This window comes from Cricetulus griseus, unplaced genomic scaffold, assembly GCF_003668045.3.
Source record: "Cricetulus griseus strain 17A/GY unplaced genomic scaffold, alternate assembly CriGri-PICRH-1.0 unplaced_scaffold_49, whole genome shotgun sequence".
NCBI lineage: Eukaryota > Metazoa > Chordata > Mammalia > Rodentia > Cricetidae > Cricetulus > Cricetulus griseus.
In genome coordinates this window covers 816-16,868 of record NW_023277241.1, presented here as the reverse complement: position 1 = coordinate 16,868, position 16,053 = coordinate 816, and the positions used below count along the sequence as shown (strand labels likewise).

Below are 16,053 nucleotides of genomic sequence, written 5' to 3'. Positions count from 1 at the left end.
AAAGTCACTTGAAAGAGATGTCCAAGCCTAAACACCTCCTTCCAAACCCAACCCTAAACAGTAGAAAACTAACCCTAACTAGGTTACATTATCCTTAGTGTCAACTGTGGGGAAAGGAGGAGTAGTATTCTCAGAGTTACTATTGAAATGGGATGACGAATCTCATGGGATCTGTAGGAAGAAAATTTTACAGTAGTGAAAGTCTTGAGTGGACCAGTTAGAACATTTGTACCCAGTCTGTGTACCCAGGAGATGCTTGGTTGAAGTTCTTATTTTGATTGAAGTTCTTATTTGAAACTCCGGCCTGAGTGTAATTAGAACATGCACCTTCTCAGCTAGCTGCTCTGGAGTTGTCTAGAGCCATGTAGTCCCAAACTGGTTTTAGAGTGGTGATGGACAGTTCAAACACATCAAGTTGGATCCAGTGGAATCGATGGGGTGGGGCCCTATTTTCTTTCCAGAGAGTTCAGAGATTGCTATTAGGAAGTTCTCTATCCGATGTGGGGGACTTAAACACTAATGTCAGCACAGAAATTTCAACTTTTATAGGTATGTATACCAGAAGGGCAACAATAGGGAAGATAATAATTATGAGAGAATTTAGGTTTTCAGAGAAAGATCCGAGAATAGACAAATGACTGTCCCCTGATTTTTAATTCTTCTGTCTTACATCAATTGGCTTCTTGATATAATACAGAAACTCTGAATTTTGTTTTAACAACATGCTTGGATTTAGAGGAGGAGATCCAAATCTGACTCTAAAGCCAGCATTGGTTTATTAAGTGAATTGGGACTACGTACTAGGAAGTAAAGAGAAATAGATTCTTGTATAAAATAGTTTTAAAGTTTACCACATGATAGATTCTCCTTTGTTTGATGGTTCTTTTTTGGTCGCTACCCTCTCTTATTTAGGCATCTACACATTCAGTGTTTTCTTACTTTTTGGAGACAGATTTTCCTGTGAAGACGAGAACAAAACACTCCCCTTTCCTTTGTGAGGTTTCTATACAATTCATGGGATATACCTCGGTGGATGACCTGTCATTTCTCCTCATTGAGAAGGTTTTTTTTTTTTTCCTGTTTGACCTGAATCTTGATCAACTTTGATGGTATCCAAAGCTTTTCTTCTCCTGTGGAAAAAAAAGCGAAACCCCTTCCCCAACATAACACATGTCCTGGTTTACATAGTGAGGTCAATACATTTTTGAAGTACATGGGGTGATTCAGTTCAGAAGTGTTTTCTGTAGTCCAGTGTCTTTCTGCAGCTGTTTGTCCTTTCTCATTAGCATTAAGAAAGTTTAGTGTCAATAAAGCATTATGTAATCTGTGGTTGGGGGTCTTTGTTCCCCCTGCCTGTTGATGGAACATTTCTTTTAGTGTTTGGTTAGATATTTCCACTATTGTGCCCCGACCTTCAGGGAATCACGAAAGCTCACACCCCGATGTGCTGCAGTCACCAAAGAACCTAGAACCGAAGGATCAGGGGGAACAAAGAAAGACAGCAAGACAGGTTTCTGATAAAGCTTCAAATTTTTATTTTTCACAGGGACCTTATATAAGGGTGCCAAGCAGAGACTTTGGCAGGCAGGAAGAAGTCATTTGAGGCTACTTGCCTGATAACCAGGCTAAGGAATGTCCCTGTGTGTGAGTCCTTGAGAATGCATGAGGTTACCAAGGTCGCAGGGTGCAGGTGTTAGATAGTGGGTTAGAAAGTGGGGGGGGGGTAGCTAGGTAACCTGAAATGCATCTTTACTTCTATAAGCTACTTCATGAGCCCGGATGTTATGTATCAGGGAGGAAAGGATTGAAGGTAGCTATTCTTCTAATAAAAGTGTGTTTATACTGGCAGCTTTTGCCCAAGTCTCTTACAGGTCCAAGGTTACTTTTGCCATGGCCCCTAACATCTCCCCCTGTTTTACTTTATTCAAAGGAGGAGGAGGCAGAGGCTCGATCCTCCGGTGGAAGAGTGGTGGGTGTTGCGTCAAGAGGGTCTCTTGCCAAGCTAGGTTGGGTCAAGCAACCCTCAACCTCCCAAGATGTCTTTTTGGGAGGGAAGGTGTTATAAGCATAAACCTCCATGCAAATGAGCATGCCTTTTATAACAAATGTCCCTCTGCTGTCTGTAAGCACTCATTCTCCTGAAATGAGTGGGTCGCACACATGACTGGAAAATGTCAGCACCAAGAGAGGGCCTGTTGAAAGAGTCCCCTAAGGCTGGGTGGAGATGGGGGGTGATGAGGGGAATTGTGACCCGCCATCTGAGTCCTCCATGGCTAAGCAATGATAATGGACCTGAATGGGCTTAGCAATGAGAGAATCTAGCTGTTGTTTAATGAAGCCAGTTAAGCAATTAAATATCCAGGGACCAAAAGAAATTAACAACAAAAGTCCTTTTATAAAAGGGCCTAAAATTGAGGGCAGGAGAGTTGTCACCCAGGGGGAAGTAGAGAGCCAGTCTTGCTACCAGCTTTTGTTTTTGGCCCACTCTAGTTTTCTTCTTTCCAATCCTTCTCTAACCTCTTTCATTGCATCCTTTACTAATCCTGTCTTATCTACATAGAAGCAACATTCTTTCTTCAGGGCAGCACAGAGACCACCTTGTTGAAGGAGCAGTAGATATAATCCCCTGCAGTTTTGAAGGACTACCTTACTTAGGGACCGTAGGGAGTCTGCAAGGTCAGTTATTCCTGCCTGTAGTTTCTGGACATCCTGGTCAATAGTGGTACTGAGTTCATCATAGCGTGTGAAGGATAGAGTGAGGGATGATATGCCTGTTCCTGCTCCAGCAGCCCCTAATCCAAGTAAAACTGCCACAGTTAGTGCTGAGATGGGTTCCATGTGAGTGTGGAGGGGGGCAGAGGTGGGAGTTGGGAGAGGGAAAAATTCCTCTGAGGGGTAGTAGGAGAGTCATGGCACTAGCTGGACAAGAGTACACATCTCACCCTGTTAGAACAAAGGGTTATAAATGCAGGGGGTGAGGCCATGGGAACACACCCACCAGGCATTGCTAGGAAGAATCAGTTCAGTGGGGGACAGGGTAAGGTTGCAGAGGTAAGAATGGGTTAAGGAAATTGAAAGTGGGAGGTGCCACACAGAGTCCGGAACCCATGAGCTGGCTAAGGGTGAGTTTGGAGGTGGGGTTTTCAGGAGGAAGAGAGGGGTGGCTATTTTATTGCAGCATGCCAGTTTTCCTCTTGTCCATGCATATCTCCAAATGGTCCAGCAGCCATCTTGTTTTATTGTTTTACTGTAAGAAAGCACAAACATTTCCTCCACCCCAAATTGGGTCTTTTTTACTGTTTAGTGTATAGGTTGTTTTTATTATTTTTGGAACTCCCATATAAGGAAAACATCATTGAATAGTTAGTTGTCATATGTTTAGAAATTTAAATATCTATCAATTGCCATGTGTATATATTTTAATTTGTCAAATTTTGTAATATCAGTAACATCCATTTGCTATGGATGATTAGGAAGTGGACCTCTAGGGTTCATTCCTAAATTAGTTACAGATAAACATTGTGGGTACACCTTATTGTTTGGCAATTTTGAAGAGCAGTATCTTTAGTTATATCAAATTGTTTTCTTAGAGCCTTTCTTGTTTTGATGATGAAAGTTATAAGACTGTAGAGTTCCCTCTATCTAAGACAAATCGACCAATTTTATTAATCAATCTCTTGACTGGTTCACTTTAGCCAGTAGGCAGGGAAAAACAATTTTATGAGACCCATGAAACATGGCAATTTAAGCAGTTATTTTTGGTAGCATTTATGGTTTTACAATCACATACCATGCATTCAGGTGTGGCCACACCATACACACAGAACATACACACATTTTTTTTATCACTCCTTTTTGCCTAGGTTATGACCAGTCTGTTGTAATGAAAAATCCCTAATTGAAATCTCTTGTAACATAGTTATAGCCAATTCTTGATTTATGAGCATCCAAAATTTGAACAAATCTAAATTTTTCTATGCTGTCTTTCTTTTTCCATAGGTCTCAAAACAGTTTTTTGACTGGCTGCATTAACAGTAATTTCTATATATTTAATTGGGCATCAGGCTGAAAGTGTTTTGATTTTGGCCCTGGCCTTTCTTGCCCTTTGTTCTTTGGGCTTGGGCTGACCTGTTGTAAATGATCTGTGGATACCTAATGTGGGGGTAAATTTTCTTATCTCCTGTGAGAGCAATTTAGCTAAATCCTTTAAGCCCCCTGGTCCTCCACCATTAGTTCATTGCCTCTCTACATTTTCAGTTAAAAATGAGGGGGGTGCATAAATTAATTTGTGGGGTTAGTACCTGTTGATAGTGTAGTTCCTACCCCAGATACATATATGGTTTAGCAGTTTGAATTTTATCAAGTGCTATTTGGAGCCCTCTTTGATTTAAGCTGGAAGTTAAATCTCACAAGCACAGGGAAAGCTGCTCCTGCTGGGCAGCAGCCAAAGAATGTAAATAGAAGGCCACTTTTTTTGGGGGGGTATATATATTTGTTGATCATGCCCTAAAAACAAAACCTTCCACTAGTAGGGAGGCACAGGGCCCTGGAAATTAACCTGGGGAACACTAGAGGCAAAGAGAGGCTTATCCTCAGGGTGTAGGGGAATGGTGAGAAAACAGTCTTTAAGATCTTGGGGCTGGGTGCTGGCCCCATTGGAGGTTTCCCTGCTGTTGTTGGGGGTAAGGGTTGGCTCCAAGCATTAGTTTTAGATCTGCATTCTGTAGTCCAATGTTTCTCTTTATGACAAAAACGTGGCATACAGTGGAGAGAAGCAGCCACCCTGAACCTGTAATTGCAGGAGTTTGGGGAGAAGGGCATTCTCTAAAGAAGTGACCAGGTTGTTTGCAATTAAAGCAACATTGCTGATTAACAAATGGACAGGTTTTAGAAGACACTTTCTTTTGGTTGCGGTGAGCAAAGTCCCTGCAATTCTCCATAAACTCAATTTTACACAAGACAAAATCTCCCCCTGAGAGGGAAGCACCCACTAGCTGGTGCCGGTCATTAGGGAGTAGACATTAGTCACTATAACTCACTGGGAGGGTAAGGGTGGATGGGACAGTGGGTACATAGTTAGAAGGACAAGTTGAACAGGAAGCCGCTCTGGATGGGGGGTGGGGTGAGTGGTGGCCATAGGGGACAACAGCTTCCTTAATGCCCTTTAAGTCTTTGCGCTGTATTAGTTCCCACTGATATGTGACATAGCCATTCGGTGTTTCCTTTGTCAGTGTTTTTTCTGATGTAGTCACTGGGAAAACCAGTGGAGAAAGCATAACAACCTTAGGAAGGTCTTCCTGGCGTCTAACTGGCATAGGTAATTTTAAACCTCTTTGATGGCCTGTCATATTTATTTCTGAAGTTATCAGATTCTGAAGTATTAGATTGAAGGTCGTCTAAGGCCTGTAATCTGTTTGCCATTGTTTATCTGAGCGTTTGAACTTCCTGGATCATATACATTTCTAAGGATTTCATAGAATGGGAAATTGTTTTGTTTTCTTCATTTACATATGTTTCTAAACATTTAGTATTCTCATCCTTAGATATTATCTGAATGACATGTAAATTGCCTTCCAGAAACCATGTTTTATCTGTTAGTTGGTGAATATCCTCCCACGTGGAACATGTTCCCTCTGTCAGTTTTCCAATTCAAAGCTCCAGCTTTTGGTTTTTACAAATAGTCATCAGACGTTGAACGAGTTGTCTCTGCTAGTCTGTTAGTGCTGTCTTGAGCTTTCCCTAGTTTGGTCATTAAAGCAACAGACATGGAAAAAATTCTGTTTCCTATTTGACCATGATTATGTTCTATTGTTGGCACTAATGCAGCATGGCCAGATTCAATATCCTCAAACTTTTTTGTAAGTGTTGTATGTCTTCCATTTTATAGGAGATCACCTCCTGGTTGTCCTTCATCTCCTGAATTTCCCATCCTAATTTATTAATAGTTTGTACAAATTCCTTGTTCTTTGCTTTATTTTGAAATCCTCTCCTTAGGAATATTACATTGACCATATATGTTCCTAAAGTTCTGCATCGTAAGATTATCTGCCATTGTATATGGCTTACCTGTATTGATTTCCCAGGACTGGAGCTGTGTGTGGATTTTCAGTCACAGAAACTATGTTTGGCTAGCAGGTGGCGCAGGTGTATGCAGAACACGTTTCAGCCGAGTATGGTCAATCTGTCTGAATGTAATATGAAAAATTCTCAAAGTGGCTCCTATACGAGGTTAAAATGGGCAGGATTTTGTTAAAAGAAAGGGTTTTGGAAACCGGTAGGGCAGTTGCCGGCTCCGGGCGCTGCAGTCTTTGGGCGGGCGCTGCGGAGAGATTCGGTGTGGTAGAGATTCAGGGCTGTTTCTCTGCTGTGTGACAGCACTGCACAGGGCGGGAGGAGCTGCAAGGTAGGCTTTGGTGCTGTGTCTCCTTGGGTGCAGAGGCTTTCGCAGCTGCAAGCAATGGAGAGTTCACCTCAGTTCAAGGTGGGCTGTCGCTGCCAGCAGGGGGAGGGCACGGGATGGGAAACAGAGTATGGCTCTGGTCTGGGGGAGGGGAGGGATGGAGTGGTGGGGGTGAATCTTATTCTGTGGTTATGTTTTTGTATTTGTGTCTTTTTTTTTTCCTGGTTGTGTGGTCTTCTCTGGATTTTGTTTGTTGATTTTTGTTTTCTCTTCTTTCTCTTGGAGTGGTGGGGGTGAATCTGCTCCTGGTACCAGCTGAAAAGGAACACAATCGAACACGGGATAGGTTATGAAACAGTATATTTATTAAGAAGGAATACTCACACAAAAAGCCGATATTAACTTGAAGGGGCTCTGGAAGAGTCCAAAGTAGAGTTAACTGTGGTAAAGTGTATGTGGGGGTGTCTAGAGGAAGGATGGTAGTGGGAAATGATTTAATTTTATTTCAATTAAAATAATTTTTAAGAGGTTTTCACTTAAATGGCTGTAAACACATGACTCTGATATACCATGAGGAATGCTGTGAGAGGAACAGAGATTCATGGGAGGAAAGCGTTGGATATGAATTTTGGAGAGGTCTTGTGACAACTTTAGGTAGGGTGAAAGTATTGCAATGCCAACATAAGAATGAGCCTGTGAAGAAAATCTCTACTGCACTCTACTCTATGGTAAACTTTATTATATTCACTGTGCTAGGTTTAAAGTTTTCACTTCAGTTGGGGAATATGGAGCATTGTGAATTATTGATTGGTATCATTACAGGAAGGATTGACCCCACTGATGCTGGCTCTCCAGCAAAACAAACTTATGGCAGCTGCATTCTTAATAACATCAGGCGCAAATGTCCATCTATTTGATCAACACCTGCGGTATGTACTTTGACTTTTTCAATACAGAGAAACCCTGTCCTGAAAAACCAAAAACCAAAAAACAAAAACAAAAAAAAACCAAAATTAACATTAGTTGTATTCTGAAATAGTAACAGTCACTCAAATCAGAAATATGAACAAAATATGAACAAAAGCCATGTCAGGTTAAAAATGATATGAAAAATTATATGAAAAATGATATCAAATGAGTAATACAAAACTGATGTAGAATCAAGTTTATATCGCCTATGATAATAGCTAATGTCTTATTTAGAATCTCATTTTGATAGTCATATGATCTTTTATGAATTAACTGGCTTTATATCATTTTTGTAAATTATAAGTTTTTAGTTCAATTATTGTGAAAACTTAATAACTTTATAATGCTTGATTTTTAGTGTAGCATATTAAGAATGAATTGAAGTAAAATCATAGGCTGTTGGACAACTTTTCTTCAAATTGCCTTCTTTGAAGCATACTGATTTTAGGTTTTTCCTAAGTTACTATTACACATTTTAGATGAGCCTCAAAGTCTCAGAAATCATACAAACATGATAGAAGTAGCTCTTTCAGGTCAGTAACTATAGGCATAATATCAAAGGTTTAAAACTAGGTCAAGTAAGACCTAGGTCATATTTACTGACTGGAATTCCAGTCAGTTATTAAGAAGGAATACTCACACAAAAAGCCGATATTAACTTGAAGGGACTCTGGAAGAGTCCAAAGTAGAGTTAACTGTGGTAAAGTGTATGTGGGTGTGTCTAGAGGAAGAATGGTAGTGGGAAATGATTTTATTTTATTTCAATTAAAATAATTTTTAAGCGGTTTTCACTTAAATGGCTGTAAACACATGACTCTGATATACCATGAGGAATGCTGTGAGAGGAACAGAGATTCATGGGAGGAAAGCGTTGGATATGAATTTTGGAGAGGTCTTGTGACAACTGTAGGTAGGGTGAAAGTATTGCAATGCCAACATAAGAATGAGCCTGTGAAGAAAATCTCTACTGCAGTCTACTCTATGGTAAACTTTATATTCACTGTTCTAGGTTTAAAGTTTTCACTTCAGTTGGGGAATATGGAGCATTGTGAATTATTGATTGGTATCATTACAGGAAGGATTGACCCCACTGATGCTGGCTCTCCAGCAAAACAAACTTATGGCAGCTGCATTCTTAATAACATCAGGCGCAAATGTCCATCTATTTGATCAACACCTGCGGTATGTACTTTGACTTTTTCAATACAGAGAAACCCTGTCCTGAAAAACCAAAAAACAAAAAACAAAAAAAAACCAAAATTAACATTAGTNGATTCTGAACATCTAGTCAGACTTTTATTGAAAAAAGGTGTTGATCTGTGGTCTGTAGACATATTTGGATGGAATGCTCTGGACTATGCTCATGCGGGGAATAGAAAAGTGTAAGTAGACACATTAAAATGCTAATTAACACAAATTTAGATACAGAATAATTACAACTATTGTATTTTAAATCAGGTAAAAGTTCATTGCTTCAGTTTTTAAGAAGTTTTGGAATGGAAGTGTTTTAGCCAGCTCTGTCTATCTGCCAAGGACCAGACAAAAGTGTAGATTAGTGAGAAGCAGCAATGTGTGCTGGAGACCTTATCTCAGAGTTGATTCATAGTGAGGTTGGGAATTACACCCAGGCACCTGAATATACTGAGCAGGTGTTTTACCACTCAGCTGCACACCTAGACTCTCTTTCTAAAGCCTTTAAATGTTTATCATTCAGGAGACCCACCATGTTCTCTTTAATTCCAAGTAGAGTTCCCAGGCAATGGGATAGAATTGTTGTTGTTTTCTCATTTTCCAAATTGTCAGTTTCCATCTAAAAATGTACACTTTCACAAAATATAGTATTGTTCTCCTCTGGGAGCTGTGCTGTCCCTCCCACTTCTTGACTTTGAAACAACAGAAGAGATAGTCCCTAAGTACAACGAAGTCACAAGTCTTAACATATGTTGGATGGATGAGGCAGTCATGAGGAAAAACTAGTGATCTTTTGTTCATGGGGATTTGGTGCCATTAAGCCTGTCCTTCAGTCCACTTTTGATTAACCTTGCCTATCAGGCTATACCTAGTAGTTATGATCCCTGAGTCTTTACCATAATAGTTATGGAGCCCTGAAAGCTGCATGGTCCACATGCCCATGTGTTTGTAAATTCAGAATTTGTCCCATTATGATAGTACTGTATCTGGCAGCCAAGAATAAGATTTCCCCCCACCCATTGCTAGGCAACTGAATCTGACCATGTATTCAAAGCATTCCTGTATCCTAGATGACCATCACAGTTACTTTGGAGTAGTCTCTCTAAATGGGTTTGTGGATACACTGAATTATCAAATGGGTCCAAACCTTTGCAGAAAGAGGCCAGAGATGCTTTCCTTCTTTGATGGTAGTAATCCATATGCAAAGGTTCCTTTGCATCATGCTATGTGGTTGTGACAGATCTCTGTCATTGACCTGTTGTTCTAATACTGTTATTATTGCTGTGATGAAACACCATGGCCAAATCAAATGGAGGAGGAAAGGGTTTATTTGGCCTATACATCCACATCCCAGTTTATCACCAAAGGGACTCAGGACAGGAACTCTAACAGGGCAGGTACTTGCTCAGCCTGCATTATTATAGAACCCAGAACCACCTCTCCAAGGATGGTAACACCCCCCAGTGGGTTGGGGCCTCCCCCATTGATGACTAATTAAGAAAATTCCTACAGTCAGACCTTATGGAAACATTTTCTCAAGGCTTCCTCCTTTCAGATGACTCTCCTTATGTCAATTTGACATACAGCAAGCCAGCACACCTGCCCAGTGTTTTCCATATTACTTACCATTACTCAAGCTACTCTAGTCTGTGCCTCAAGCGTTCCGGATATTTTCCAACTTTGCACAGGAGGAAGACACAGAGCAGAATTCTGTGAACAGGAATTATGTTAACTGTACTTTACAGTTAAGTCCCATCACATCTCATCAGTATGTTTATGAAAATATGACTTTGCCTTCTGTGTCAGTTGGTGATAAGCATGGTGGTGCAGGGTCATTATGACAAAACTCAGCTAAGTACTTCATTACTGGATAGAAGAAGAACAGCAACAGACCAACCCATGTCTTGAAATTCCTTAGTGTTTCCACCTTTGGCTGAATCTTTAGTTCAGGCCCATGGTTGAATTACAGAGGGTTTTCACTTGGGATTCTGTTTTTTTTTTTTTTTTGTCTTTAGATTTTGTTTGTTGAGACAGGGTTTCTCTGTATAACATCCACAGCTGTCCTGTAACAAGCTGCTTAGGCCTGTCTGGTCTCGAACTCACAGAGATCCACCTACCTCTGCCTGCTGAATGCGGGATTAAGGGTGTGCACCATCACCGTCCAGCTTCATTTGAGATTCAAATCAATTCAAGATTGAGAAGCAATATATATATATATATATATATATATATATACAATATATATATATACTGCTTTACTATTTCTGTGCGTATGTTTAGGTGGTGAAATGTTTATAGCAACTAAGTGAACTAAAGTAGTAAATGCTTTGGAGCCTAAGAGAAATTCTGCACTAGAAAAGGGACTCCTAATATCAGGGTACTTTCCACCCTGTCAAGATATTCTAGATGGCTTGAATTGTATTGTTATTGACACAATACCATTTCTCTTTATCCTCTCATCCTTCAGTGACAAACAGTGTAATTGGCTTTTCTTTTTTCACATAATTTATAAATGTGAAGTGTATGGCAAATGTTGTGACAAAATTTCTGAAACTGTTTTAAATCTTAAGAATGAAGTATATTGATAAATGTTTTCTTGTCATTATTAAAATCAACTAAACTGCCACCATTTCTATATTTGGCAGAGTGAAAATCTTAGAGTCCGAGTGTGGTAAAACCTGCACTACTTATCCATGTAAGTCCTCCATTTTCATGTTCTCCAGTCTTTCCTCAGATTAGAAATGGTGGAGTAAGAAAGTTCTCATTCTCAAAGAGAAGTGTCCAACCATATAAATCCACGACCCTTCCTTTTCTCTCTCCTTACAAACTAGCAGGCATCTAAGTTATAATAATAAAGGAAAATTAAATAGGACAAAGTAAAAACAAGCACACCAAAATTGTGCAAAACAAACAGAAAAAAAAGATCCAAAGAAAGAGCACAAGAAACACAGATGAACTCTGAGGCACACTCATTGGCACACATAGAAGCCCATAAAAACTAAACCATAAAACCATACAAAAGAGCAAAAGATCTATATACTTTAAAAAATTGCCAGACAAAATATTGAGACAAAAAAAACCTCCAATAGTACCATTGAATTGATTTTGTGTTGGCCATGTGCTTCTGGAAATGGGGACTATACCCAATGAGACTCCATTGGAGAAAACCAATTTTCCTTGTGAGTGTCACCAATTGGAGATAGTTTCTGGGTTAAGGATGTGTGCTGGTGTCTTCTTCCCATCTCGGAGCTGGTACCCCATCTGCCTTAGACCCTGAGCATGCCACCAGTCTCTGTGGGGTCATTTGTCAGTCCTATTTAGAAGGCTTTGTTTCCTTGGTGGCTTGCTTATTTACCTGCCCTTGCAATCTGCCTGTCTGCCTCTTTCACAGAATTCCCTGAGCCCTGAGAAGAATGGAGACATTCAATGTACCACTAAGACTTCCAAAGTCTCTCTCACTGTCTGCATATTGTCCAGTTGTGGGCCTCTGTACTTTTTCTCATTTTTTCCTGCACTAGCAGGACGAAGCTTCTCTGTTGATGGCTGAACAAGATACTAATCTATGGATATGGTAAAAATATCCTTAGGAATCATTTTATTTTCTAAGTACAGTGAGCAGAACAGTATTATTTGTTTTATTCTCTAGGTCCCTGGCCTATCTAGTCTCAGGCTATTGTCCACCTGAGCAGTGCCTGGCTTGGGTACCTTCTCATGGGCTGGGATTTAATTGCAATCAGATAGTGGTTGGTTACTCCCACAAACCTTGTACGATTCTTGCACCAGCATATCTTCAGGAAGGTCATCAATGTAGAAGATGGTAGGTAGCTGGGTTGGCATTTACCTTTCTCCTTTAGTGGCATGCCAGGTACCTTCCAGTTCCATGAACATTAATCAGTATGGATGACAGCTCTAGGTAGGCACCAATTAGATGTAGCTGATTCCCAGCACTGGAGGTTTCATTTGGTGGTGAGAAATGTCTCCCCCATTAGTGGTTCCATTTAGCATGCTTTCATATCTGTATATATTTTAAGAAGCTTCTGTTGGATTAGGTTTCCATATGACTCTGTTTAAGTCCCCTTAGTTTTAACTATCCTTCCCTGTTTCCCCTCCACCACCCCATCTTCCCTCCCTGTCTCCATTTGAACATTCCAGTGCAGCCTCCACCCTCCTATCCACTCATAAATATATTTTTCTATTTTCCCCTTCCTTAGGAGATCCTTACCTCTATCCTAGTCCCTTTCTCTATATCTAACCTTCTGCTTACCAAACACATAATAGCTAACATCCACATATAAGTGGATATAAACGATAGTTGTCCTTCTGGATGTGAGTTTCCTCAGTCAAGATGATTTTTTTCTAGCTCCATCCATTTGCCTATGAATTTCATATTTTTAAACAGCTGAGTGAAATTCCATTATGAAAATATATCAAATTTTCTTTGTCCATCCATCCACTGACAGACAACTGGGCTATTTTCCATTTCTGTCTATTATGAATGGAGAAGCAATGAACACAGTTGAGGAAGAATCTCTATAGTAGGATGTACAGTCCTTTGGTTTATCCATCTATGCCAACTGTATAGATCGATCTTGAATTCCCAGCTTCCTGAGTAAACACCTCACTGATTTCCATATTAGCTGTACAGGTTTGCATCCCTACCCCCAGTGGATGAATCCCCTTACCCCACATCCTCACCAGCATGAGCTGTCCTTTGTTTTGTGGATTTGGGGCATCATTGTTTTGCTGAATTTTGACCATTCTGAGAGGTGTAACATGAAATCTCCAAGCAGTTTAGGTTTGCATATCCTACATGACTAAGGATGCTGAACATTTCTTTATATGTTTCTTAGCTACTTGGTTTTCTTCTTATGAGAATTTTCTGTTTAGTTCCATACTCCATTTTAATTGTGTTATTTGTTTTCTTGTTGTCTATTTTTTTGAGTTCCTTTAATATTTTAGGTATTAGCCTCTATCTGATGTATAGTTGATAACAATCTTTTGTCATCCTGAAGTCTGCTACTTTGTCCAAATGATGGTGTCCTTTGCTATACAGATACTTTTCTGTTTCATGAGGTTCCATTTATTCTTGTTCTTCCTTCCTGTGTTAATGGTGTTCTGTTTACAGTCTGTTGCTGGACCTTCATGAAGTTCCAATATCTTCATAGTTACCGCCATACAAAAGTCTCTGCGCTCAGGACCCAAAAGCGCGGCCCGTAAAAGGACGCGGGTTCCATTTATTCTTGTTCTTCCTTCCTGTGTTAATGGTGTTCTGTTTACAGTCTGTTGCTGGACCAAAGAGTTCAAGGTTATTCTCTATTTCTCTTTATCAGGTTCTCTGTATCTGGTTGTATGTTGATGGTCTTAATCCTTTTAGAGTGTAGTTATGTAAGAGTGATAAAAAATCGGATGAGTTTGTGTTCTATAGGCCACCATTCAGATTTACCAGCACCATTTGTTGACCATGCTGTCTTTTTTCCAGTGTGCATTTCTAGATCCTTTATCAAAAATCAGTTGCCCATAGATGTGTGGCCTTATTTATAAGTCTTCAATTTGATTCCCTTGATCAGTGTGTCTGCTTTGATGCCATTAGCAATTTTTATTAGTACTATGGCTCAGTAGTGCAATTTGAGATTAGGGAACTCCAGCAGTTTTTTATTATTCTGGATTGCTTCAGCTATTCTCCCCCCTTTCTCTCATCTCTCTCTCTCTCTCTCTCTCTCTCTCTCTCTCTCTCTAACTTTCTCTCTCTCTCCCTCTCTCTCTCTGTCTTTCCATATAAAACTGAATGTTGTCCTCTAAAGATCTGTGAAGGAGTGTGTGGGAATTTTATTGGTTGCATTGAATCTGTATATTGTTTTGATATGATGGTCATTTTCACTAAACTGATCCTATCAATCCATGAGTATGAAAGATTTTTACATTTCTGATATCGTCTTCAACTTCTTCAATGTCTTAAAGTTTCATTCTACAAGTCTTGAACTTGCTTGGTTAGAGTTACCATATTTGAGGCTGTTTTGAAAAGTTTATTGTTTCTCTGAAAAGTATCATTTATCTGACTTCTTTCTCAATCCATTTGTCATTTGTATTTAGGAAGTCTACTGATTTTTGTGTGATAATTTTGTATCCTGCTGCTTTGCAAAAAGTGCTTATCAGCTGTAGAACTTTATTGGTATTAAAGGTTTTTGTAACATTTATACATATAGCCATATCATCAGCAAATAGATACTTGAACTTCTTTCCTTCCTATGTGCATCCACTTGATCACTTTCAGTTATCTTACTGCTGTGGCTAAGAATTGAAGGACTATCTTGAATAGGTGTGAAGAGAGTGGACAACATTGTCTCATTTCTGCTTTTAGTGGAAATGGTTTCAGTTTTTCTCCATTTAGGTTGATGTTGGCAATTGACTTGCTGTAAACTGCCTTTAGTGTGGTGTGGTCTGTTCCTGGTATCCTTAATCTATCCGAGAAAGTTATCATGAAGTGGTGTTGGGTTTTGTCTAAGGATCCATTCAGCATCTAATGAGATTACCATGTTGTTTGTGTCTTTCAGTTTATTATAGGGTGGATTACATTTATCGTTTTATGTACATTGAAATACCCCTGAATTGTATTCACATGTCTACCACATATGCACATATAATTGCATAACTGACAATCCATCCTCTACAGCAACATTCTCTGACATTGCCTTACCAGAGCATATTTTAAATGTCTGTAATTGAGCAATGTGCTGAGTGGTTATGTTCTAAAGGCAGTGTCTATTGCTGTGAAGAGACACCATAACCATGACAATTCTGATAAAGGAAAACATTTAATAGGGAGGCTTACAGTTTCAGAGGTTTAGTCCATTATCATTATGGCAGGATATGGTGACATGGAGGCAGACATGGTCCCGGGGAAGGAGCTGAGTGTGGAGAAAGAGTTATGTCTTGATCTTTCATGAAAACAAAGTGGTGGGAGACACAGGATATGGTTTGAGCACATTTCATATTCTCATCTACATTAAATAATTTACGTGTCCTATGTGAGTATTACATTTCTAATTGCATTTCGGTTATATTTACAATAGCCAGTACTTACATGAACCCTGCAACAGAAGACCACAAAGAGGAAAAAGAACATTCAGACTCAAAAGTAAGAAACAAAGGATGGGTATGTAAGCTATAAAATGAGCATTAGTCACTTAGTCATATTGACTTAGAAAATATTACCACCTGAAAAATAATGAACATTGTAAACTACATTATGAGGTTAAACAAAACAATAATATGATATTATCATGAAAATATTTAATCTACGTTATCTCATAATATTCTTAGAATTCAGTCAAATCACATTATATTCCCTATTGGTGAATAGTAACCAGTTTTCCAAATCAAACATTACTTGTGTGTAAGTCATAGAAAAATATGGTGTATGTAAGCAGTAAAGACAAATGTCACTGTTGGAACACATCTTGTATTATAAGGTGTGTATTGTTTGTATATCCTAC

General features: G+C 39.4%; 1 protein-coding gene across 1 annotated transcript in view; it reads left to right on the top strand.

Annotated features, from left to right (window-relative positions):
• LOC113839063 (POTE ankyrin domain family member A-like) overlaps positions 1 to 15,695 on the top strand; it is a gene marked incomplete at its 3' end in the record, with an annotated part of 94,446 nt that extends 78,751 nt beyond the window's left edge. Inside the window, 4 exon segments of the mRNA XM_035453871.1 lie at positions 7,223 to 7,329; positions 8,642 to 8,751; positions 11,206 to 11,255; positions 15,631 to 15,695. Coding sequence (XP_035309762.1) covers positions 7,223 to 7,329; positions 8,642 to 8,751; positions 11,206 to 11,255; positions 15,631 to 15,695 — 332 coding nt within the window.
• Between the last annotated feature and the right edge of the window lie 358 nt (positions 15,696 to 16,053).